This window comes from Carassius gibelio, chromosome A7, assembly GCF_023724105.1.
Source record: "Carassius gibelio isolate Cgi1373 ecotype wild population from Czech Republic chromosome A7, carGib1.2-hapl.c, whole genome shotgun sequence".
Lineage (NCBI taxonomy): Eukaryota > Metazoa > Chordata > Actinopteri > Cypriniformes > Cyprinidae > Carassius > Carassius gibelio.
Window position 1 is genome coordinate 4722696 of NC_068377.1, and position 25286 is coordinate 4747981.

Here is a 25286-nt window from a genome sequence, read left to right on the forward strand (position 1 = left end):
CCAAGGACTCCTAAAGGGACTGATCATTATGATACTTGTTTGAAACCTCTGTAATGCCAAACTTCACCGCAGGATCTGTTCAGGTCGACTGAACGACCCCTGGCTCACTAAAAGAGAACCAGTTCCGTGAGTCCCACAGGAAGTGCCACACAACACTGCGCGGTGACGTCATCACTGACTGCCACGAGGTGACCGCAGCACGGCTGTTCAGGCAAGTCATCCGCCAGAATGACACGTAGCCTAGCGTTAAAATACAACTACACTCCACTGACATTAAACGAGTAGAAAAACGTGCACTGTACCACGCGTTTACCGGCAAACACAGCTTGGGATGTGTTTAACGAGGCGGATAGAGCGTCTTGCTATATTGTTTTAAAATAAACCACATCTATGCAAGCCATTTGACCGCGTTTTTAAATTCACATTCTTTTATTAATGCACGAACGCAGTTATAAATACTCATAAACGCAGAGGTGACAACTCCTCACATCCGCATTATTGAAGTTCTGAACATCAGTTAATGTAACCCTCCGCCTGCGGTAGTAGTTATCCCTCCGCCTGCGGTAGAAGTGCTGAGGCTGGGACCGCCGCCATTTTGAATGTCTGGTCCGTTCCTCCTTCCGTCGATTGACAAGATTGCACCTGTTTTCCGGTCTCGTAACGGCTGGTGAGTGGGAGCTCATTTTAACCGACTGAACGACTGTCCAGCTCGGAGCTGTCACGCCGTTCGGGTTTATTTTCTTCGTCTCTTGGGCTGCATGTGAAGTGCCGCGCGCAGGCTAGTGCTAACGGCAGCTCGCACCGGGGCGCTAACGGTCGCCGCTCGCTCAACTATCGCTCATGGTGCATGTCCACGGGCGGAAGACTCTACCGGGCGTGTAATCGCAGTCAGACTGTAGTTTATGTACGTTTCGGGGGGGTTAAAAAAGGAGGTTTGTGTTTAATCCTACGTTAGATCGACGCTCGATTTGAGGCCTGATCACGTCAGACTCCGGTCTGTTAGCAGCGGACTCGCGCAGCGATTCATCCACCGACATCACGGAGCAATAACAAAGGTATTTATCGCAATTTAAAGAGCCTAGAAACGAGTTTTAATAGAGGAGCGCGAACTTTACCAGAGCGTGATGTTTCGTCACCTCACTGTTTATCAGTTAGCTTAGCATCAGGCGGATCCTCAAACATGGAAACCTTCAACAATCTCTCTTAGCTTTACAGAACAAGCCGTTATGGTGTTCGTTTTAAGTTAATGTAACGTTAGTGTTGAAGGTGAAGAATGTGAGGTGTGTGATGCCACTCCTTGTGTGTTTTAGACTTGTTTAGTCCCCAGGTAACGTTAGGGTCGAGGGAGATGTTCAATCATTCTTGTTGTAAGTTGCTTCATGTATGAATGCTGCCTTCAATATTGTCTGTTTTTTTTTTTAATGTCTGAACGCTTGTTGGCTTGTGTTGTTGTCTGATTGTCATGTCTGAACACCCGTTGGATTGTGGTGGAGGAGTTGGCATCTCTTCCTTGTGATTGTGGAGTAAGGTTACAGTAATAAAGGAAGTGCATGTGTGTAAACGTGTCCTCTCAGTCCCTGCTGAAGTTTGCATGATCACAGTCTTACATTTGCATCCTCTGTCCACTCCAGGAGTGTTATTTATTTATTTATTTTTTACTGTAAGTGGTTATTTTAAAGCTGCATTTTTTTCAATCAACTATTTTTTCATCTTTTAGTTAATTTCTCAATAAATAGCCTCTGCGAGGAATTTTTTTTAATGCTTTATTCAAACATTTTCAAGTAAAAATAAATGTAGTAGAAAATGACCAACATGTCAAGAATTAAAACTCCTCTATCCCTAATCCAAATGTCCATGATGATTTTTTCAGTTGACAGTCACTATTTGGGACTGACAGTATTATTTGCTTACAGGTGCCAGTCTGGATATGCTTCGTTCATTCAGTAAAATAAAGTAACTGCTTGAATATCTGTCTCTGAATGAACGGATATATAAATATAATGACAGGATCAAAGATGGCACTGTCCAGAAAACCAGGACGTTTTTTTCACTATTATTGAAAGCATGTTATTAAATAAATGGTGCCAATCAAGGCATAGGTTTATCAGGCAGATATTTTAATCAAAATGTCTTTAAACGCTTTTTAATGCAGAGATTAGTCATGTTAGCTCCAGTAGATATTCAGATGAACAGATGAGCTCATTTCTCCATCATACAGAGACCTCCTCGGTGTCTTGTGTCTGTGAACTGATGCTTTTTAAACTTCCCTCTTTATGATGACATTCTCAATTATAAAGTTGACAGGGATTTTTTTTATTATTATTATTTTTTTTTTTGTGCTGTGAATATTGGACAGTTTGATGCAAGGCACTAAATAGTGACTTTTTCAAATTTAGTCCCAGTCTTAATTTTTTTTATTTCTTCTTTATGCAGAGCACCATTAATCACTGGGACAGTCCACCAAGATCGATATATTACTGCTAATGATGCCACTCGGTCTTACTACAAAGTAATTTTTTATTACTACAAAATCCAGTAGTGAGGGAATAGTGTTTTTTCTTTCTTATTGTGGGTTATTACTTAATTACTAGTAATTATTGATGAACTTAAATTTTGGCAAATGAAGATATACTATGCTTTTTTTTTGCTAAATGAAAGAAAAAATGGTGCATTACTACTAGTAAACATTCATCTTCACTAATACTTATTTTTGGCGGATTCTCCCCATGTTTGCCGTTATATGCGGTTGGCAGGAGAAACAATGCTCTCTTATTGTCTGGTAATGGGAGGTATGATCACGTAAAGCTGACCTTGGAGAAACTATTCTTCTCTTGAAGTAAAAAGCTGCCGCACCTAGGGTCACCTTCTGTCACTCTTCTGTCTTCTAAGCACTGAGCTGTAAGTGGAAGAGCGTGTGTTTGGAAAGCAGCCTGCGTTTTGTTGTAGTTGAATGACATGCTTCCTCTTGCTGTTAAGGTGCTTTCCTCATTCATTCATTCCTCTGTAAAGGTTATGGCAGGACTGATGTCACAATATTGGATGCTGAATTACAAGCCGTCATGAAGCTGATGATCTGCTTCTACATGGCTATGATTCTCAGTGTTTGGATGCCAGCTCGTTTGATGTTGAAATCCCATCTTGTGTTTCTCTCTTACATTTTAAATCCAGGGAGAGTAGCTCAGTGGCAGGAGCCGTACCGGGAATATGAAGCACTTTCTTGTCTCGCACTTGTTCCCTTGATTGAGCCGTCTAAACAGCCTTATATCCTGAAGTAAGGCAAACTTTAATCTTCTATGTGCAGGGGAGAGGAGGGCTTGTGGGAGAAAAATCCATCCAATTCAGTGTACATCCTCATAGTTCTGCAATGCAAGGCAGACACACATTTTAATAAGAGTCCCACTCTTTAACTTTTGGATGGTTTGTTCCAGTGGTTTTATCTTCATAGCAGTATACTTTTTTTTTTTTTTTACTATCCAAAGCAGCACTAGTTATTGGGGAAGTCCACCAGAAGTGATATGTCCTTATGTGCTGTTTAAGCGTACAAAAGCTGTAGGGTTTTCTGAGTAACTATCTAGTTCTGAGATTTCTTGCTGCAGTATTAATCTACTACATTGCTTTAAAGTGCTAGTGCACCCAAAATTGACAAATGCAGTCATTTACTCATGTTGTTCCAAGCCTGTTTGCATTTCTTATGTGAGAAATGGAAGATATTTTGAAGAAGGATTCAAACATATAATCTTATGTGCTCCACGTCTGTACAGGTTTGGGACTACATGAGGATGAGTACATGAAAGACTTTAGTTTTTTTGTGAGTTATAGCTTAAGCAATCATCTTGATTGTGTCAAGTCACTGCCTGTGCTATAAAATGGGAAGTCCTGGTTTCTAATTGGTAAATGCAGCTTTCCTTCAGCAGTATAGTATCATCTGCTGCATGTCTTACCTAATGACTATTTTAACAGTATAGCTAACCTCTACAATGTACTTTGCACAATTTAATGCATTACAAAAACATGCAAATTTTAATTATTATTTTTTAACTTTTCTATGCCAAAGATCTGCCAATAATTTGTCTACTATTTTTGCTTTCCTTTTTGACTTGATTGCATTGGATTGGATATATAAGAACACCCTTTTTCAGCTTAAGTTAAGCTAGAGCTGCTAATTGCCCTAAGCCTTCATGTCACCTGCATGGAGAGGTTTGCTAATGCTAACAAAGTGCCAAGTAAGCTGAAGAGGCACTTAGAAATCAAGCATTCCTTCCTCAAAGAAAGCAGACTTGGCTTTTCATCAAACTGGCAGAAGACTAAGACCTGTGTGAAGGCATGTGACATAATACAAGAGGCTAGTTACTTATTGCTGGAGCTTACTCAAGTGGAAAAAATGTGATAGCAGAGACGCTGGTTTGATTGTCTTTTTGTCTGTCGGTCTAAATAAAAAACCTTGCACTATTTTACTCATTTCTGCATCTTTTGACCGTAATATTTCATTTAAAATGTGGTAAAATTTGAATATTAAATTACATGGACATCTCTTAACTTTATAGTTAATATGTATGCAGCTGTTATGACACCATATTCAATACAATTCAACTTTTATTTATATAGCGCTTTTTACGATACAAATTGGTGCAAAGCAACTTTTCAGAAAATGAACTTTCTACAGTATTTAGTAGTGTCTTATCGGTGGCGATTGCCAGTTTATGTTTATATGGCAGAAATGTATGGAAAAATCTATTAAAGATGTAATCAAACAGATGATGAACACTACTAACAGCAATTATTAAATGTTGCAATCTTATAGCAAACTTATAGCAACATTTGGTAGTTCTGTATGTTGTTTCAGGGTGAGCATCATCTGAGGTACTCTGAGGGTTTGGCATCATCTCTTCTCAGGTGTTCTGGATCCAGACTGGAGCTTGTGTAAATCCTGGTTACCACGGGATGACGCTGCCGTTACTGTATAGAGTGTGTTGAATGGTGCACTGCGATTAGTTGAGAGGATATATCGCATTCTGCAAAAAATTGAGAAAACGTGACCCAATAACTCGATGCGAATATCGCATTGTGTAAAATTGAAAATGTACTTTTCAATACCGACCAGACACAAACTCAGTTTGTTTAAAAATGGCATTTATCGCATTTTTGAACCAAACTCTTCATTTGTACTTTTAGAAAATGTGTATTTCACACATAAGGACCATTCAGAATTAACTAGTGAAGACAAAGGTGTTTAAAATGGGCATGCTTTCAGATGGAGTGAATATATCACAAGACCTAAAGATTCATATCCGTTTTAAGCAACATAATTGATGTTAATTTAAAAGTCTTTGGATTATGCAAGTCTATTTTACTTTTTAGTTTTTTTTTTATATAGCGGCTGTACAATACATTTTATACTATATATCTTAAACTGGCTTTACTGATATAATAGCAATAAAGAGTGATATTAATGATGACAAGAATATCACTTTATCTGACCTTTCTCTTGGTATCACTCGGCTCAGTATGGCACGGCTCGGTTGGCGTTTCCACTGCAGTTTACTACCACTTTTTTTTCACATGTCGTTATAGTTGCGCTGCCTCTACTGCTTGAAAAACATTTCCAATCTGCATCGCCCCATCAAGCTCTCGCTGGATCCTCTCCTCTGCTGTTAACGAGAGGAATGTCTGTACTTCAACAGACCACGAACCAACCTTTTTTTTTTTTTTTTTTTAAAGGTGCGTTTGTTGATTTGTGTCTCTGTGTCATAAGTTCAGTAACGCAGGTAGTGACTATTCTCTCTGGCCAATCAATCTGTGATCAGCAGAGTTTACACGTCACGTTTTGGTAACGGTGTGGTTCACTTGGAACCTCAGCCGAGGTGATATAAAAAAAAAAAGTACCTGGTACTGTAACCAGTGGAAAACCCCCCAAAAGTGAACCGTACCATGCAGTGGAAAAGCGCCATTTGAATTTCTCTTTTGAAAGCCATAATAATGAAAAAAAAAATGTTTTATCAAAACTGTGAACTTGAGATAAAGGCCACTACATGTTTAATTCCTTGGAATAACACTTTGCTTTATCACATCATGCGTAGTTGGCCAATGACACTGCATAATTGTCATTAAATGCTCTTCTTTGCACTATCCATCCATTTGCAATCCATCCGTAACCTTTGTTGTTCTGCAGAGAGCTGCTGAGAATGTCTTTGTTTAGCAAGTAATTACTGTGGTTTCTTTCTGGTTGGAGCAGCTTAATTAGGTGCTGCATGCTAACAGATTTAAAGTGCGGGGCTCCTCTGTGAAGGAGAGCCAAAAGCAGCTCTCATCAGGGAGGAATATTAGCTTTTTGTTGTGTCTTAGCTCTGTGTGTGTGTGTGTGTGTGTGAGATGGATCTCCTGGTGTACTTTCTCAGAGCAGTTAACCACTTGTTGTGCTCCATCTTTCCAGTGTTACCGATTACTTGGTTTTGCAACTTAAATTTAATTACAAGGTGACCTCACACTATCCATGCACTCCATTACTTTGTGTGGGGTGAAAGTACTGTAATGTTTGAACTTGAATGCCATGTCCATTCAACCTCAGTCTGCAGGGTGAGTCATTTCCTGTTCAGTCTGTTTATGTACTCCACATTTATATATTTAAGTGCCACAAAGCTGTCCCTGCACATCCTACGACACCTTCCTACAGTAATCCAGAGAGGTTGTTTTGATAGATGAGCCCCCTCTTTATATTAGCAGCCCCGTTTCACTCCTTCCATGCTAATATCCCTCTAATTCTCTCGGTTTATGAGCTGAAGATCAGATTTCTCCTCTGTGGCAGATGTTAGCTTGACCTCTACGTTCTGTGCTTTCTTTACCCTTGTATAGATTTTCTGCATAGTTATTAGCCTTCATTTGGGATGCTAATGTATGTTTATTGGGTTTCTCTTTTGATTAGATGTCAGAGATCATTTTTGGAAAGCAAAAGATTAACCAAATTAACTTCAGTGTCTTGAAATTTCAAGTAACGTCCCTCCTACTGTCAAGTAAAAAGGTGTCCTTTTCCGTTTGCTCCAGATGATTGTGTTAGAGCTGGATTCTTGTTGAATGTTGTAGAAACCCAGTTGGGGAGAAATAGGCAGTCATGTAATCTTACCACGTTGTATGTGTTCACTTTTAATTTTTAATCAGCCTCCAGTAAATTGAAACCTGATTCTGTTGAAGGAATGGAATTTCACATGTGATTCCACCTGCTTGTGTCACATTGGCTGATGGAGCTGATTATGGCCATATTCTGACGTTTGCCTTTTCCAGGCTGACTGTCCCCATAGAAGAAGATTGCTATGTGTGGTAGTCAATTATGAGATGCTCAGGGTCTTTCGGGATTCTTAGACTGATCAAGAGATCGCTCTGGGTTGTTTTGCTTAATTCATCTCGCAGAGCAAGAACGATTTCCCTATTTGCATCATTAACATGGAAATGCTTCATTTAGATTTGAAAAACCGGTTGCTGTTGTGGACTATCTGTTAAAGCTAATTTATTAGTTAATCTAATGAGAAATGTGTGCATTATATAAATGGAAATATCATTCATTAAGCCGGATGTCTAAACAAGTCAACTTGACGGTGTTTAAAAACAAAGCAGTCGTGGCGATATAGTCCAAAAAAAAGTCTTGAGATGCATCTCTACAAAAGTTGGTCTGAAAGAATATGCATTTAGAGGATTTAAAGGTGCAACTTTTCGGGAATGGTGTTTAGTGTGAAACCAAGTAAAGCATTGCAGTAAAATTGTCTAATAACGATAAAGTCCATTTTTAGTCAAAATGGATTAATCTAACCGCCTATCACACAGCAGAAATAAATGCAACAACAGCCAGTCAGTGCATGTCACTAATAAGTCTACATGTTCTGCATATCTCTGTATGAATTAGGGCTGAAAAAATTAGTTAGTAGTTACAACACGGACAAAAAAAATGGTCAACATTTGTCTTGTTGAATAATCTATAAAACACATCCACACCAGTAGTGATGGGAAGTTCGGATCATTTTACTGACTCGGATCTTTGAATATCATTCAGCAAACTGAACAAATGCTTTTTTTAAATAGAGTTCATTTTCAGCAGAATATAATTAAAGCTATGCAGTGTTTACAGGAAACTGAAATGATTAGTTCACCTCCCGAGTCTTCGGTTTGAAGGCATTAGTGCGCAATTAATCGAATGCGATTGTCATGCGCATCTTGTCCGTAATGCCAGTTCTGTGATCAGTTGTAAATGCCATCACATGCTTTCAGATAGAGCAGCATTTAATACACAGAGCCGAAGTTCAACTACAAGCTATGCTAAATCACTAAATATTTAATTGCGCGATTATGAAATCAAAGAAATCGTTCTGCGATTATAAAAAGCTGTTTGTGTAGCTTGTCGGTGAACTACAGCTCTGTGTAGTAAATGCTGCTCCATCTGAAAGCATGTGAAAATACCACATTTAATAACGTTTTTACTCCAAACTCACTTCATAACGTCAGTCGAGTGTTTGAAATAAATGATGTGGCTACATATATTGGCGCTGCTGTGACAGTCCACTGGCTGACACTGTGCTTTCATTACAGAGGATGCCAGCTCCGATCAGACTGCGGGAGCTGATCCGGACAATCCGGACGGCTAGGACACAGGCCGAGGAGCGAGAGATGATCCAGAAAGAGTGTGCTGCCATTAGGTCATCCTTTAGAGAAGAGGACAACACATACCGCTGTAGAAATGTGGCTAAGCTGCTTTATATGCACATGTTGGGCTACCCGGCACACTTTGGCCAGGTGAGAATAACAGTATTTCTGTCTTTAAAAGGGCTACAAGAAGAGCCCACTTAAACATACAGATTTTTGCAGATTTTCATGTGCAAAATCTCATTTTCAGCTGGAGTGCCTGAAGCTGATTGCATCACAGAAATTCACGGACAAACGGATAGGATACCTGGGAGCCATGCTGCTCCTGGACGAGAGGCAGGACGTCCATCTATTAATGACGAATTGCATCAAGAAGTGAGTGAGCTGAAGATGTCATCTTGTCTCAACACTCTCATGAATCAACATCTGGCTGTGTGATTGGTGGGAGTTTAATGTCACACTTGTAGGTGGAGACTGTAAAGAGCAGGATGATTGGGAGCTGCTTCCTGAGTGGGATGGCATTTTAAATTGCATTTCTTAAAATATATACATATATAGTTTCAATCAAAATTATTCAACCCCTCAGTGACTGCAGTGCTTTACAAATAGCTTTTCTGAAGATCCAGGATTTTATAAAAATACCATCTATAACGGTTTACTGCAATTTAAGTGATAACGTCAATAGATAATGTAATATTTTTTTTTGTTAGGATTTTTTTAATAACACCACTATGTCATAATTATTCAACCCTTATTCATTGCTGTTTTAAGTCACTTGTTTTTTTTTGTTTTTTTTTTTATAGTGGGGAACAAAATTGTCTTAAAACACTATTAGGCCTTTAGAAGCTCTATTAAAAAAACTTGCTTGAATTAGCTTGAGCTGTTGCACAAACATAAACTTCAATGCCCATATAGAAGCTATAGATGAAATGGTTTTATCACATTAGAAAGTCTAAGGCTACATGAAGATTTCCAAGACATTAAAAGTTCCCAGAGACACAGCAGGCTGCCTTATTCCTTAGCTTATAATGTGTTGTACCAGAAAACCTTTGAGTGTGTTGAAGGAAAAAACACAATATCATAATAAATTCGATCAGATCAATTGAGAAAAATCTGCAATGTACAGCCAAAGACTTGCAAGATGACCTGATGAAAGAATGAAAAATATTTTAATGCAGAGTATAAGAAGAAGAGTGGTTAAGTATGGCCTCTGTGTTGGGGCATCTTGCCGAATGCCACTCTTGACCAAGAAGAGCATGAAAGGCTGACATGAACTTGTTATAATTCATTTGGATTGACCTGTGGAGTTCTGGAAGAATGTTTTATGAAACCGTGTGGCCAAACTGGAACTTTTGTACCCATGGATCAGTGGTATGTCTGGTCCAAAAAAGCCAAAGCTTATAAACAGAAAAACACCATCTCCATGCTCACACACAATTTCACTTTTGGGGGTTGAATAATTTTGAACAGGAATGTTTAGAGCCAATTAGATTTTTATCATTATTCATCAATGTTACATTCTTGTAATCACTCAAATGTGTATTAAGAAACTTTCTCTAATAGTTCACTGATGCCTTTGTTGAATTGTTTTCATAAAACTGTGTTCTCTGCAACAAAATGCCTTGCAGGTCAAAGGGGTTGAATAATTGTGATTGCCAAACCAGTTCCCATGTTATTGTAATTATCACAGTTTTTCTTGGGCACCCTCATTTTACATCGAACGTCAAGTCGCAACCAAACGTGATAACAAAACTATGACTGAAGATGTACAATTTTGGTGTATATTTGTTAAATTCTAATTTCTGGTTAAATTCAAATCTTTCATGCTCTCAGCGACCAGTACTTCACTGCATAAAACACATTGTGGTCAGAACGAACCATGTTTGGGCAGATGCATTTATCTAAAGCGACTTGCATTGCATTCAGTCTCTGTTTTTATCAGCTTGTGCATTCTCTGGGAATTAAACCCAAGACTTTGGTGTTGCTACCACCATGTAGCATTCCTGTAGATCAAAGAGTAGAGCATTTGATTTCCTACTTTTGTTGCATCCTCTACATCTGATGTTCTCTCTGCAGTGACTTGAACCACAGTACACAGTATGTGCAGGGACTGTCCTTGTGCACCCTGGGCTGCATGGGCTCATCTGAAATGTGCCGTGACTTAGCTGGAGAAGTGGAGAAACTGCTCAAAACATCAAACTCTTATCTGAGGAAAAAGGTATTTCACCCTTCTTCCACGGCTGAACGTGGACTTCATGTCCAGTTGCTTGTGGAGCTCTGAATGTGTGAAAGGTATTGACATTAGCTCTTCACCTTCAGGCAGCTCTGTGTGCGGTTCACGTCATCCGCAAAGTCCCGGAGCTGATGGAGATGTTCCTGCCAGCAACAAAAAACCTGCTCAGCGAGAAAAATCATGGTGAGAGCTGCACTCTTTAACCTTTCCCATAGGTCTCATTTTATTGTCATTAAAAATGAATTCACAGATGCATATTTCCTGCAAAGTAGGACATTTCCTTCTTATATGTCTTAAACAAATTGGGAAAATTAATGCATGTTAAATACTTTTTTTTTTTTTTTTTTTTTTAAGATTGAAATCGCTTAAATTTTTCTTTAATTGCAATATCGCAATTAAGTGAATTGGGTAGTTTGATTTAAGGTGTATGCTGCTAACTTCTAAAATGGAGAAAAATGTATATTTTTTTGTAATATAATGTCCTAAGCATTGCATGTTTTTTTGGTGATATTGTTGAAATGTTAAAATGCGAAGTTGACGCTCTCATGTAAAATGTGAGTTCCCCCGATAAGCTTTAGGAAACATAAGCTTTCTTTTTTTCATGCACATTCAGCAGAAACAAGAGAATATTGCTTTGCTGTTCATTCTCCTAATGTAAACACACTTGCCCATGAGTTATATAATGAAATCTGATAAGGAAATAAGTGTATTGTTCTGTGTTTTCTGCAGGAGTTCTCCACACATCTGTTGTCCTGCTCACTGAAATGTGTGAGCGAAGTCCTGACATGCTTTCTCACTTCAGGAAGGTACGTAGCAAGCATTCAACCCTTGACCTTCAGCAGTCACCTCTAAAACCGTTTGTGCACCACATCAGCCACTCTGAGACAAAAGCACTCTTATCAGTTGCTGATAGCATTGACGTGACTACTGAAATGAGACTGTAGTCCTTACTGAAATCTGGATGCTTGTCCCTGATGTAGCTGCAGGTGTGTTTATCTCACTGGGGGATGTATCACAGGTTCTTGCTCTCTGTATATCTGCTTCTACTCTTCCCACCCCCAGTCTGATCTACTGTGCCAGCACACCCACCTCTCATGCTCATAACCGTAGCATTATGTTAAGCTCTTCTCTGAAAGTGACTCTCTTTTCCAATTCCCCCCTAACATCTACTTCATATTTTTTCTGTCATTTGTCTTTGTTACAATTCCTGCATTGTGTTAGAATGAGAAGGTAAGAGGACATTCTGGTTTCATAGCTGGTGCATGCTTAAAGAAAACAAAAACAAAAAACTCTCATCATGATGGTCACTGTAGATGTAATCCAGTTTTTGGTTTTGATGTATTGTTTATTTCTTTTTTCAAATTTTTTTTTTGCAGTTGTTGTCATTTAAGTGTTATTTGTTTTGTTTTTGTTTTTCAGGATTACGTAGACATCATGTACATGTTCACTTGTCCTGCGTTTACCTTTTAGATTAATTTCTCTTTCATGCGGTCACTATTGGGTTGTGGGTTTTCCAATATGTACATTATAATGGGGGCGCATATGAAATGGAGACTTTTGACAAATTAATAAGGATCATGTTAATGCACACAGAAAAAGTACCAAACAATTACAATAAACACTGACATGACCTCCATGTCTAAATGTGTAATGAAACCAATCTATTGGAAGATGATCAACTCAGGGTGCCTACGTGTATTGACACTTACTGACCCTTTTTTATGTGCTGTCCTGTTTTGAAATCTCTATGACCCTGCTGTTATCCTTCTGATAGTCTTTAATTTCTTCTCTCACTGTTTTATTTTTCTTCTAGCTGGTTCCACAACTTGTACGAATCCTGAAGAACCTGATCATGTCAGGATACTCCCCTGAGCACGATGTGTCTGGCATCAGTGACCCTTTCCTGCAGGTAAAGACACATCATCTCCTGTCGGTGTTGCTCTAATTAAAAGTGCCCTAAGTGACGTTGCTTTTAAGTTAGACATGCCCCCTTTTTTTAAAACCAGGACTACAAAGATAAGGTTTAGTCCAGTAGTAGTTTTGCTGCGGTAGCAATATTGCACTCTTCCATGACAAACTCAAAATTGCTCTGCGCTTGACTTAAACGATTCATCTCACCATGCCCCCAACTTCCTGCTTCCCTTATATGGACTGATCTATGAACATGCATAATGAGTGACAGGTTTTTGATTGGCTAAACCCCTTGTACCGCACTGAGGGTTGTCACAGAGACATTATTTTAGGACACCATTTGCAGTGATATTTCATGTAATAAGGATTCCATACAATGGTGCCATTCCATTAAATAAACAGTGTAACTAAGTTACATTCTAAGTACAAATAGTCCACCTTGTTGCCAGAGGCTATTTACACTAAATCTGCCCACCAATTCGAATAGTAAACATTACAGAAGACAGTCGACAGTCCTCAGATGTCGTACTCCTTTTGATGTGATCGACCCAGGTTCGAATCTGCCTTTTGGTGAACTTTTTTCCCTCCCATTACAAATTTCACATCACAAAAGCATTTATTTTCAGTCAAAATTAAGGAAATAATCCAAGTTGAAAATAAAGTATCGGGTAGGTGTAGGGAGGGCTTTATTGTCCCAATAAGGTGGCAACCATTTAATAATTTACATTTAAAATTTACACTAAGTTATTGCATACTGTTTTATAATGTACTTCAAAACTGATGTGCAAATAATTCCCACTATTTGCAATTAGTAGTATAAATAGCAGACATTTTAACAGTGTAAATAGTCTCTCTTGCTATTTACACTTAGTGCAAATAGCTGCTGCCTAAAATAAAATCTCTTAGCATTTTTAATGCTGCAGTCGATGTGAATTAAATTCTGTAATGTACCTCATGTCATTTGTTTGGTCAGTGGCAAGTAATTGATTTTTAGAGTGGTCCTTAAGTTTGCAATCCATTGTGCATCATATGAGATGATATACCTGTTCTTTATACCCTAAAGCAATCTGATGAGCTCCTCTGGGGCACACTGTGTCTCTTGGCATTTTTAAGGTGCGGATATTGAGGCTGCTGAGAATTCTGGGAAAGGGTGATGATGATTCTAGTGAAGCTATGAATGACATTCTTGCACAGGTAAGCCATCTGATTAGATTCACTTTATAACCAAATGACTCTTTCTTTATACCTTCTAAAGATTTCCCGTCAAATTCTTTTTAATAGGTTGCCACAAACACAGAGACGAGTAAAAATGTAGGTAATGCTATCCTCTATGAAACAGTTCTTACGATTATGGACATCAAATCAGAGAGTGGCCTAAGGGTGAGTGTTATTTAGATTGGCAATCCTGAGTGGTTCATGTCAGTTTTATAACATTTAAAAGTGTCTGCAGGAAGTGGTTGAAAATGCTGTTGTTTATATTATTACAGGTTTTAGCAATTAACATTTTGGGACGTTTTCTTCTCAACAATGACAAAAACATCAGGTATGTGAGTGTCATATTCAGGCTTGGTTATAAAGTGACCAGAGAGAAAGCAGTTTAATGCTGTTCAGTGATGAAGACATTGAGTGATCCATCGACTGAGTGTTATAAATGATGATCTCATCGTCTCTGACACCAGCTTTACTGTGGGCTTGAAGGAGCTTAATTCATAATGCTAGGGCTTTGACATTATGACTCTCCCTGATCAGATATGTGGCATTGACCTCTCTACTGAAGACCGTGCAGACAGACCACAATGCTGTGCAGAGACATCGAAGCACTATCGTGGACTGCTTGAAAGACCTTGATGTGTCCATTAAAAGGTCAGTAATGTGCAGGCTATATGGCTTTTTTATTTCCGTAATGGCATAAGAGGTTGAGTCCCACTGATTACGCTTTCCTTCCACAGGCGTGCGATGGAGCTGAGCTTTGCCCTGGTTAACGGCAACAACATCCGGGGCATGATGAAAGAGCTTCTGTATTTCCTGGACTCCTGTGACCCTGACTTCAAAGCGGACTGCGCATCAGGGATCTTCCTGGCTGCAGAGAAGTAAGGCTGTTTAAGTTTAAAATTATGCAAGTCATGTTGCGCAGAACTCGTGTTAGTGAAAGCACCAACGATTTCCATATTGAATAGTCTGTTATTAGAGTTTTAAAATGGTGTAATAGGCCGGTTAAGTGAATTTGATCTAATTTAATAAGCAAGCACTTGAGAAATAAAGAGCTGTTCAAGTGAGTTGTAGAGCAGCTCGTGGCTGTGTGATGATAAAATGAGTGATCCATCGGCAGAAGCTCATTCTGTTGACACTTTTATATCTGACAGCACTGAAAGGGATTTGGTTAGGAGTGTTCGAAGAGATTTACTTGCTTTGATGCATTTTGCCTTGGTGACTTGGTTTTATATTTTGCAAGCTTTAAACTGCTGGTTTGCACACACATCTAACACTTGTTTCGTTGCAGGTATGCGCCCTCCAAAAGATGGCACATAGACACCATTATGAGGGTTTTGACAACGGTAAATGTCTTGCTCTCATTGTTTCTTACTAATCATCTGCTTTACTCCTAACCATTAAACTAGGTCATATTCATGATCATTTGAGTTTATCTTTTGATGTCATTTTAAAGTTTTGTAACGTTTGCTGATGAACTCTTGATATTGAGTGTAAACTGTAAAGAATGATCCTATTATCTCCGACAGCATTTCTTAATCTTGGTCTTGATGTTTGCTTTGAGTTCTGTATGTCATTTAATGCTCTTGTTCCACCAAAATGCTGTTTAGTTTTTTGGGCCAGGGATCTGCAGAAATCTTGAGCCAAATTATTCCATAACCTGACCACAATTAAGCAAGTCCTTAGGAGATTTTAACATACACCATAATTTAATTCCGTATAGTTTTGCAGTAGTCTTTCCAGATTGAGTCCCAGTTATTTGTTGCGGACAATATTTTGTCCTCTGCCCTGAGAAGCATTTTAATAGTTGTTTAGGCCCAGAGCCATGTTTTTTTTTTGTTGGAAATGGATAAAATAGCTCACTTTTGGTGACATGGTGGTTTAAAAAAAAACCTTCTGATGTACCTGTTTTGTTTTATCTGCTCTTGTAGGCAGGGAGCTATGTCCGGGATGACTCTGTGCCCAACCTCATCCAGCTCATCACAAATAGTGTAGAGATGCATGCCTACACTGTACAGAGACTCTACAAAGCCCTCCTGGATGACATCTCTCAGGTTAGAAGCATCTTAACACTGTTTTTATTTTATTTTCTTCACTGGCCTTTAAACTTGCAAACCCAAAGTGCAAAACTTGTCATCTGTTAGTTTCATACAAAAAAAATTAAACAGCCAGAACTTTAAATTCTCATGTTTTTCCAAAACCATGTGACAGATTTGGCTTCCTTCAAATGCAGTGTTCATGCTGCTCTTTTCCATTCAGTGTATGAAAGTAGATCGTGACACTTGCTGAGCTCCAATATATAATGACATCGAACTGTTGAAAAACATTCATGCATCTTGTGTGTCTATATTCCTAGTTTTAATGAACTCATAAAATTGCTTTGTGTGAGCAACAGAGTGAAATGTATACCTTACTCTAACCCTGAATGCATCATACTCCATTCAAGGATTGTTTGGAATGACATTTGGATGACTAAATGTCAACAGAATTATGTCTGTGTGAACTTAGTCTAACTTTTCTTATAGCAACCTCTAGTGCAGGTGGCATCCTGGTGCATAGGAGAGTATGGAGACCTGTTGGTCTCAGGCCAGTGTGAGGAGGAGGAACCCATTCAGGTAGATGCCCTGTATGCTCTTCAACCACACATATGCTCTTAGTTTGAAGGCAGAACAGTTGTATCTGATTTCATCTCTCAGGTTTCTGAAGATGAGGTCCTGGATGTTTTAGAAGGTCTCCTCGTTTCTAACTTGTCCACCCCTGTAACGAGAGCTTATTCCCTGACCGCTATCATGAAGCTGTCCACCCGCTTCAGCAGCGTGAAGTAAGCAATCCTATTCTGAAGCACTTCTGATACAAGCATGAGGATGTATTTTCTTGAAATGAGCTTGTGTACCCAAGCGGATGAGGTCATGATCTTCCATTTATTTTTATTTTCTCTGCAGTCGAATCAAAAAAGTGGTCTCGATATACGGCAGCAGCATAGACGTGGAGCTGCAGCAGAGAGCTGTCGAATATAACGCACTTTTCAAAAAATATGATCACATGAGGTAAGAGCTCAACTACTGCTCCAGACTCATGTTTGTCACACTTCATTTTCATTTATAATTTAAATTAAGCTTCAGTTTGTTATCCTCACTCTTTCTTCCTCTTTCCCATGAAGACCTGCATTGCTAGAACGAATGCCTATTATGGAGAAAACTGCTAGTAACGGCCCAACAGATATTGTTCAGACCAATGGAGAAACCGATTCAACCATACTGGACACAAAACATCTGCCCAACATCACTCAACCAGCCAGTCAGGTGGGTTTCTAGAGCATGGTTTCTCAATCCAAACCTGTGCACATAATAGGCATCTCAATAATCTGACTGTGCATTCAGCCTCCAAATGTGTGTATTTTCCTCATAAACATTATGCAAAAAAACAGGATGTCTACAACGCCAGTATACATAACACACCATTACTTTGCTGAAAGTACATTGCATTTATAATGCATGCCTAAAGAGCACACCTCATCTACAAAAAAAAATTATTCTGCAGTATGAAGTGGCAGTGTAGTTCATTGAGCGCTCTACTAATGATCTGATGAGTTGAATCAGGTGTTACCACATAAGGGAGACGTCCAAAATGCATGATCTAGCCGAAGTGGAGCATGTAAACAAAAATGTTAATGCTTTCTGTGTTTATGTTATGTTAAGTTCTGTGTTTCATGTTTTACAGGCGAATGATTTATTAGACCTACTTGGAGGTAATGATGTGGTACCTGTTATCCAAACAACGGTTCCCACAAAGCCTGCGTCAGCTGGAGGAGAACTGCTGGATCTGCTGGGAGACCTTTCTCTGACGGGTCAGCCTTCTGCACACTTCTGCCCCTCCGTAGCAAATTCACATCTGTAGCAAAAACACAATTTTACAGTAGCTAAGTTCACTTGCACTTAAATAACCCATTTATTATAGGATTGATTGCTCAATCAGATTGTAAAGCTGTCATGTAAACACCTCAATCATTCTGACTGAGCTCGATCTGAATGAAAGTTTGATCGGATGACAGCTGAAATAATCTGATCAACAGGAATAAATGAAGCATGTTAATGCTTGAATCAGACTTTTTTCTCAGTCAGATTCAAAAATACCTTACGTACTTGCACTGTGTTTTGATGCATTTGTGTATGTTTTGTCATATGCTTAAGTTTTGTTTGAGATGCATGTAATGCACATGCAAACAAACATGTGAATCAGATTGCAACGCCCTGCTTATACCATTGTACCGTCTCCCTCTTTAGGTGGTCCGACCCCGACCCCTGCTCCCTCTGTGCCCATGTCCCAGCCCTCTTTCCTTTTAGACGGTCTCACTTCACAACCCCTCTTCAATGACATTGCAGCGGGTGAGCTTGCATTAAATTTCATCATAGTGCTTCATTCAAAATAGAACAGTGCAATTATTATATCTGTTTCTTCTTGCAGTCATTCCGCCAATGACGGCGTACAACAAAAATGGTCTAAAAATTGAGTTCACTTTTGAGAGGTCCAACCCCAATCCCAATATTGCAGTTATCACCATCCACGCCACCAACTCCAGCGAGGCTGACATGACAGAGTTTGTGTTCCAGGCTGCAGTACCAAAGGTTTGTTCCTTTCCCTCTAGTAGTTCTTGTTACTGAGAACCTTAGTTAGTTAACTTGGCTAACCATTTTTCCCCTCCTTTTTCTCATCACTTAAATGCACTTTTTTGATGAAGGACTGAATTAGGACTGGTTAACACTTGTTTGCATAATCCACATAGCGTTTCTGCACATGTTTAATCAACATACTATGAATAAATTAACTTCCCACTATTCCCACTGTGGCTTTTTTTGCACATTTATAGACATGCAGATATAAATTCATATTCATTTACTGTGCATACTGAGAATATTTTCTTAATCTGGTTATGACAATCACAGAGTTCCCCAAGCATCCTTAAAGCCTTAAATTCACATTGAAGTCAAAAAGTCTAAATATCTAAAATGGTATAACAAAAGTCTAAATTGTAAAGAGGTCTTAAATTTAAGATAGAAAAAGTCAAATTTCATTATTAAACTTGAAAAGGCTACGATTTCATTAAATAAATGTGAGTACTTCAAGTCAAAATGCGAGTTGAAGAAGGTTATAAGAAAGCATAGTTTTATCTCATCTTTTTGAATGAGCAGCTGGAGGCAATAAAGCATAGACGTTTTAAAATAAGTCTCAGAGTCCCAGTGTATTTCAGGCGTGTTTATAATTAAAAATTACACAGTATGCATACAATCTTTTCTTTCTGAGTATTACTGGCATTTTGGTTACCAAAAAATTGTATCTGGCATTTAATTCAATTGTAAGCTTTTATGGCTTCTCTTTTCTGCCCCGTCACAGGAAGAGAAGGCTTATGACCTTAAAACATTTAGTATATTGATTTTACCAGTCTTTTTAATTGCTTTATTTAAACACATGATTGTATAAGAGAAATCCAATATTGAACAATGTATAGTTCATATGTATTGGTATAAAAGTACATTAACTAGTTTTATAATGTAAGCGTATATTGAATAATTCTAGAGTATTTTAAACTTGCAGTTGGATGTGTGCCACAGCCTGTTTAATCAAGACAAGGAATCTGAGATATAATAAATTTTAAGATTAATTATGTTTGTTCTGTATGGACATACAGTATTGTATTTGTGCAGGTCTTAAAGGCTTTTGATTTTTAAAAACTCTGCAGATACTCTGCAATCAGGTTATTGAATTCATGTTAAGCATACACTATCAGAATATGAAGAAATTCCTATTAATTTTGGAATTTTCACGTGCATGCAAACATGATTATTGTATAATATCTGCTCCAGTCAAATGCTTAACGGTTTGTTTGTGTTGTTAGACATTCCAGCTGCAGCTTCTGTCCCCCAGCAGTAATGTAGTTCCAGCCCTCAACCAGGGAAGTGTCACGCAGGTCATCAGGGTTCTCAACCCACAGAAGGTAAGATGTTACTGTGAGCCCAGGCCAGTTTCCTATCGCAGTAGATCTTTAGAGATCAGTCCATTCATCCTGAAACGCCTTCAGAAGTCTGGATGAAATCAGAGCAAGGACAGTGGTTTTAGTGCCATGTAAAAAAAAAAAATCTAAGATTACTTTATTCTCCAAACATTTTGACTTTATTCTCGTAGTATTACGACTTTATTCTCGAAACATTTTTACTTTATTCTCGTTGTTTTACGACTTTATTCTCTTTGTATTACGACTTTTTTCTCGTTGTATTACGACTTTATTCTCGTTGTATTACGACTTTATTCTCGAAACATTTTTACTTTATTCTCGTTGTATTACGACTTTATTCTCTTTGTATTACGACTTTTTTCTCGTTGTATTACGACTTTTTTCTCGTTGTATTACGACTTTTTTCTCGTATTACGACTTTTCTCGAAACATTTTGACTTTATTTTCGTATTAAGACTTTATTCTCAAAACATTTAGACTTTATTCTCGTTGTATTACAACTTTTCTCAAACATTTTGACTTTATTCTCATAGTATTATGACTTTATTCTCGAAACATTTTTACTTTATTCTCGTTGTATTACGACTTTATTCTCTTTGTATTACGACTTTTTTCTCGTTGTATTACGACTTTTTTCTTGTTGTATTACGACTTTTCTTGAAACATTTCGACTTTATTCTTGTAGTATTATGACTTCTCGAAACATTTCGACTTTATTTTCGTATTAAGACTTTATTCTCAAAACATTTAGACTTTATTCTCGTTGTATTACAACTTTTCTCAAACATTTTGACTTTATTCTCGTAGTATTACGACTTTATTCTCGAAACATTTTTACTTTATTCTTGTTGTATTACGACTTTATTCTCTTTGTATTACGACTTTATTCTCTTTGTATTACGACTTTTTTCTCGTTGTATTACGACTTTTCTCGAAACATTTTGACTATTTTCGTAGTATTACAACTTTTCTCAAACATTTTGACTTTATTCTCGTTGTATTACAACTTTTCTCAAACATTTTGACTTTATTCTCGTAGTATTACGACTTTATTCTCGAAACATTTTTACTTTATTCTCGTTGTATTACGACTTTATTCTCTTTGTATTACGACTTTTTTCTCGTTGTATTACGACTTTTCTTGAAACATTTCGACTTTATTTTCGTATTAAGACTTTATTCTCAAAACATTTAGACTTTATTCTCGTTGTATTACAACTTTTCTCAAACATTTTGACTTTATTCTGGTAGTATTATGACTTTTCTCGAAACATTTCGACTTTTTTTCATATTAAGACTTTATTCTCAAAACATTTAGACTCTATTCTCGTTGTATTACAACTTTTCTCAAACATTTTGACTTTATTCTCGAAACATTTTGACTTTATTCTCGAAACATTTCGACTTTATTCTTGAAACATTTCGACTTTATTCACGAAACATTTCGATTGTATTCTCTAAATATTATGACTTTTTTTCTCAACGTGGCACTAAAACTTGCCAAATTGTATAGCCCTACAACTCGCACAGAAAACCATTCACGTTTTAAAGTGTGATTTTTATCAGAAAAATCTCAAATTAGGTTTTCCACCTCAAGTTGCGCCGCTCTAGTTTGTCACCAGTAATGCTTACATTTACAGCAATTATGGATAAACATCATAATGTCATGTAGTTTTTCAGCATGCACCTGACTTCGTCTTTTATTACAGCAACAGTTACGAATGCGGATCAAGCTGACATACACTCACAAAGGCTCTCCTGTACAAGACCTGGCCGAGGTCAACAATTTCCCCCCTCAGTCCTGGCAGTGATCTGCTGCTACCCTTCTGAATCTTAAAGACCCCCAGCAAGGGAACTATGGGAAAGATGTCCCCTCCCCATTCCCAAACGATCCCCCGTGACATCACCACAGACGCTGCCCTGGGGTTGCATGGGAAGCAGTGGAATCTTTCTGACACAGTCAAGAGTTGATGGTTTGAAAACTGATGATGATGAAGACAATTACAGCGGCAGTGAAAATCACAAATATCTCAGTACATATCTTTTCATTTGTTTCTTCGCCCGTCTGTCTTTCTCTCTGCTTCGGGGTTGGTGCAAAATGTCCATACTCACACTTGCACTTAACGTTGTGCACTTCACTTAATCTGTCTCTGTAGTGCACACTCTCTGACTCACCCTGCCGCCCAGGGCCCTTACATGGGGAAACATCACTTGTGGCCACTATACGAAAGAGCTGCTTGTTTGGTTTGTCTGTTTTGTTTGATTTTTTTTCATGTTTTTAATGGGTTTGGTGTATTTTAAGAAAAAGAAAAAAAAAAACATACTGAGTTAATTGCAAAAGTCTGAACATTTGCACCTTAACCATTTCAGAATCAAGAGGAAAATGGGTTGTGATGGCGCCTTAAATCATCGTTGTACATGGCATTTCTTAATTTTCGTGTAAGGTTGATCTAATGTCCTGTAATAAAGTATATCAGATGAATGCTCAGATACAAGCGATGTTGTGGCTGCACCGTATTTCACATGAAAGCGTTGCAGCTCATTGTGTGTCAGCAGTAATGTACACACTGTCAGATCTGTCAAGAAGTGCTTGACTTACATCACATGAATTGGCAAGTTCATACAAGCTCATACCTTGATTTTTTATTTCTAAGCAGGGCATTGACAATGAAACTGGAGGAGACTGAGAGAGAGACTGTTGCTCGTTACGGTTTGCGCAGTTTACATCACCCAGTGGTTTTGCATCATCAAAGCTGTACACTTTTCCCCAAAAACCCTTAATTTGGCATATAGTTATTTTGTTTGCCTCTACTTATCACAGATGGTGTGTTCTTGTGTTGTTGTTTTTTAATCTTCAAATACATTTATATAGATTTGAACATAGCCTACACTAAAGAAGTTTGATTTTTAGATTGAGATCTATTAAAAATGTAAAGTAGTCGAAGAACGTGATCTTAAAATTCAAATTGATTTCTCACTAAATTAACACAACTAGAGGCCCGGCGATATATAATGAGGTTATGCTCAGCGTAGATGCTGTAAATATAGACTATGAATACAAGGCCTTCATGAATGTAGTTATATGCACTGAATGGACTGTTTTTCTTTTCGTTTGACTCTCTGCAGTGATTTGAAGTACAGAAATATTGCCCGATTTAAAGCAATGTGCCTTTGTCATAACCGGTTGAAAGGAAAACCCAGGAAGAGCAAGAACATGATGTCTGGAGAGTAGAGGACTTTTTGTTTTGCTGTCATTTCACTCGAGTTCTCGTTCAGAGGGCGTCTTAAGTCGAGTGTCGGCGTGTTTTCGTGTCTCTTCCAAAGGCAGTTAGCAACATTAACCTGAATATACCTCACATTGTCTTCGTGTTTCGTCTTTGTCGAGTCGGAAGAGCACTATGACTGTTTCATCAAGTCACGTCATCTCTCGCTGCTCTGTTTTCTTTGCGTAATTACATTCACTATGCCACACTAAAGTCTGGTGACCAAATCAAGAGATGTTCTTTGGGCTTGGGAAATATTTTTAGCGATGCTATGTATATGAAGAAAAAACAAAAGACTTCTCATTCTATTAGCCTCTTTGTGTTTTGTTGCGATTCTTTCGATTTCTTGGCTCTTTGTGTCCATACCGAGGGCTTTTAAGATGCATCAGCGGTTTCTTTTCATCCCTTGTTAAGATCCCGTTTTCTAAGACTTGCTTCAAGTGTGTATAATGTTTGAAGCCCTCCCTCAGAAGGTAGTCTAATTTAACAACTTATCTGTTTATTGGAAAGAAAATGTACTATGTGCTGCCTGTATATTGTATATAATTGTAAAACGCATCAAAAAGATCAAATCAAATAAAAACCCCATTTGAAGACCTGTGACGTTCAGTTAGGGGTGTAATGTGCACATGATCTCGAGTTCGCTTTGTTTTATCTAGATGTGCGGTGGATCGCAGTCATGTACTACTGAAAGAATTAAATGCTGCGTATGGATGTAATTTCTCTTTTCAATATGGTGGCCTGCAGCTGATTTTTTTTTCTCTCTCTCATGTACTCTGTTATAAATAATAATGCAATTTAAAGGGATGGCTCACCCAACAAAAAATCTGTCATTTAAACTCTCCCTCATGACTTTCTGTAGAACACAAGTGTCGGCAATTTTTGTCCAAATCAAGACTAGACTCAATTGATTTTCATTTATATGGAAACCTTTTTAAATTTTAGCATCTTGTGCTACAGGTTTGGAATAACCTGAACCGTTCTCTTTATAGTAACATTGCTATGTTGAGGAAAGCTTAAAAACAAAAAAGTTTGAAGTTAGTTTTCCCACAAACCACCTCAATACAGTTTAAAATCATGCATATTCCCAGTTTTTTATTTTTTTTTCTGGAAGCACATCCTGTTTCAAAATCGGACTTTCTGAATCTGCTGCTTCTTAAGATGTTTGCGTATTGAAGAGGGCGAAACAGCCATCTGTGAACTTGCCACATCATCTCTCAGCAAGTTTTCTCACACTGCATGTGAAATAAGCAATGCAAAAAATTTAATTTCCACTCTTTATGTAAACTTCCTCAAGTAATGCAAGCTAAGTTCGAATTCTCAAGTCACCACTGTTCACACTATACCTTGCGATACATGCACAGACCTTTGTACATTTGGAAATATAATGTTAATTCTCCAACTAATCTTCATTAAGAAGTAGACTTTCTTTCGCTCAGTCAGGGGGAGTTGAGCATCATTTGTTTGGGTGTAACTGCTTGACCAGCTGGACTTTGTATCACTTGCTTGGATGATTGCCTTCAGAATCCATCTGAACCCCTTTGTAATCTGTAAAGGTATCGGTTGTTTTTGAAGTGTATCTATACATGTGCCCCATGCATCTCAGATATTTTACACTTGCTATTCAACACATCTGAACTTGTGCAGGAGGGGAGGACGACCCCAGCGAGTCTGACATGCTGAACTGAATCACAGTCCCATGTCCTCCAGGAACGAGTGCTGGACTGAATTCATGACGATGGATGAAAATAACATGGGATATTTTAGACTTATGCTGTGTATTATTGTCTTTGGGTTGGAGAAAATGATCAAATGAAATAATAATAAAACACTCAAACTTGATGTTTGTTGTTTTGTTTTTGGAAACAAGTGGTTTTCTTCAGTTGCAACTGAACCGAGTCTGTGGAAAACCATAATGAATGATCTAGTTTGAGCTTTATTTAATCGGCTGTCACCCTCTTGTGTTAAACTTTGAAACTGCTAATTCTTTCCCCCTTCAAATTATTTTAAAATGTCCTCCAGAATCTAAAAAAAA

At 38.1% G+C, this 25286-nt stretch overlaps 1 protein-coding gene across 2 annotated transcripts; it reads left to right on the top strand.

Moving 5' to 3' along the window:
- Positions 1–211: 211 nt before the first annotated feature.
- Positions 212–25093, top strand: LOC128016479 (AP-1 complex subunit gamma-1). Of its 2 annotated transcripts, none has more exons than XM_052601004.1 (23): positions 212–667; positions 8572–8775; positions 8876–9000; positions 10702–10843; positions 10945–11041; positions 11588–11664; positions 12672–12767; positions 13883–13963; positions 14051–14149; positions 14257–14312; positions 14519–14632; positions 14719–14859; positions 15270–15324; positions 15910–16032; positions 16504–16593; positions 16675–16799; positions 16921–17025; positions 17139–17280; positions 17699–17825; positions 18262–18363; positions 18443–18603; positions 19872–19970; positions 21698–25093. In XM_052601004.1, exons 2-23 carry the CDS (start codon positions 8575–8577, stop codon positions 21797–21799), a joined length of 2460 nt encoding a protein of 819 aa, XP_052456964.1. In that variant the 5' UTR covers positions 212–667; positions 8572–8574; the 3' UTR covers positions 21800–25093. The 2 variants fall into 2 exon arrangements, with proteins under 2 accessions (XP_052456964.1, XP_052456965.1); XM_052601005.1 differs by having other exon boundaries at positions 231–1055.
- Positions 25094–25286: the final 193 nt, after the last annotated feature.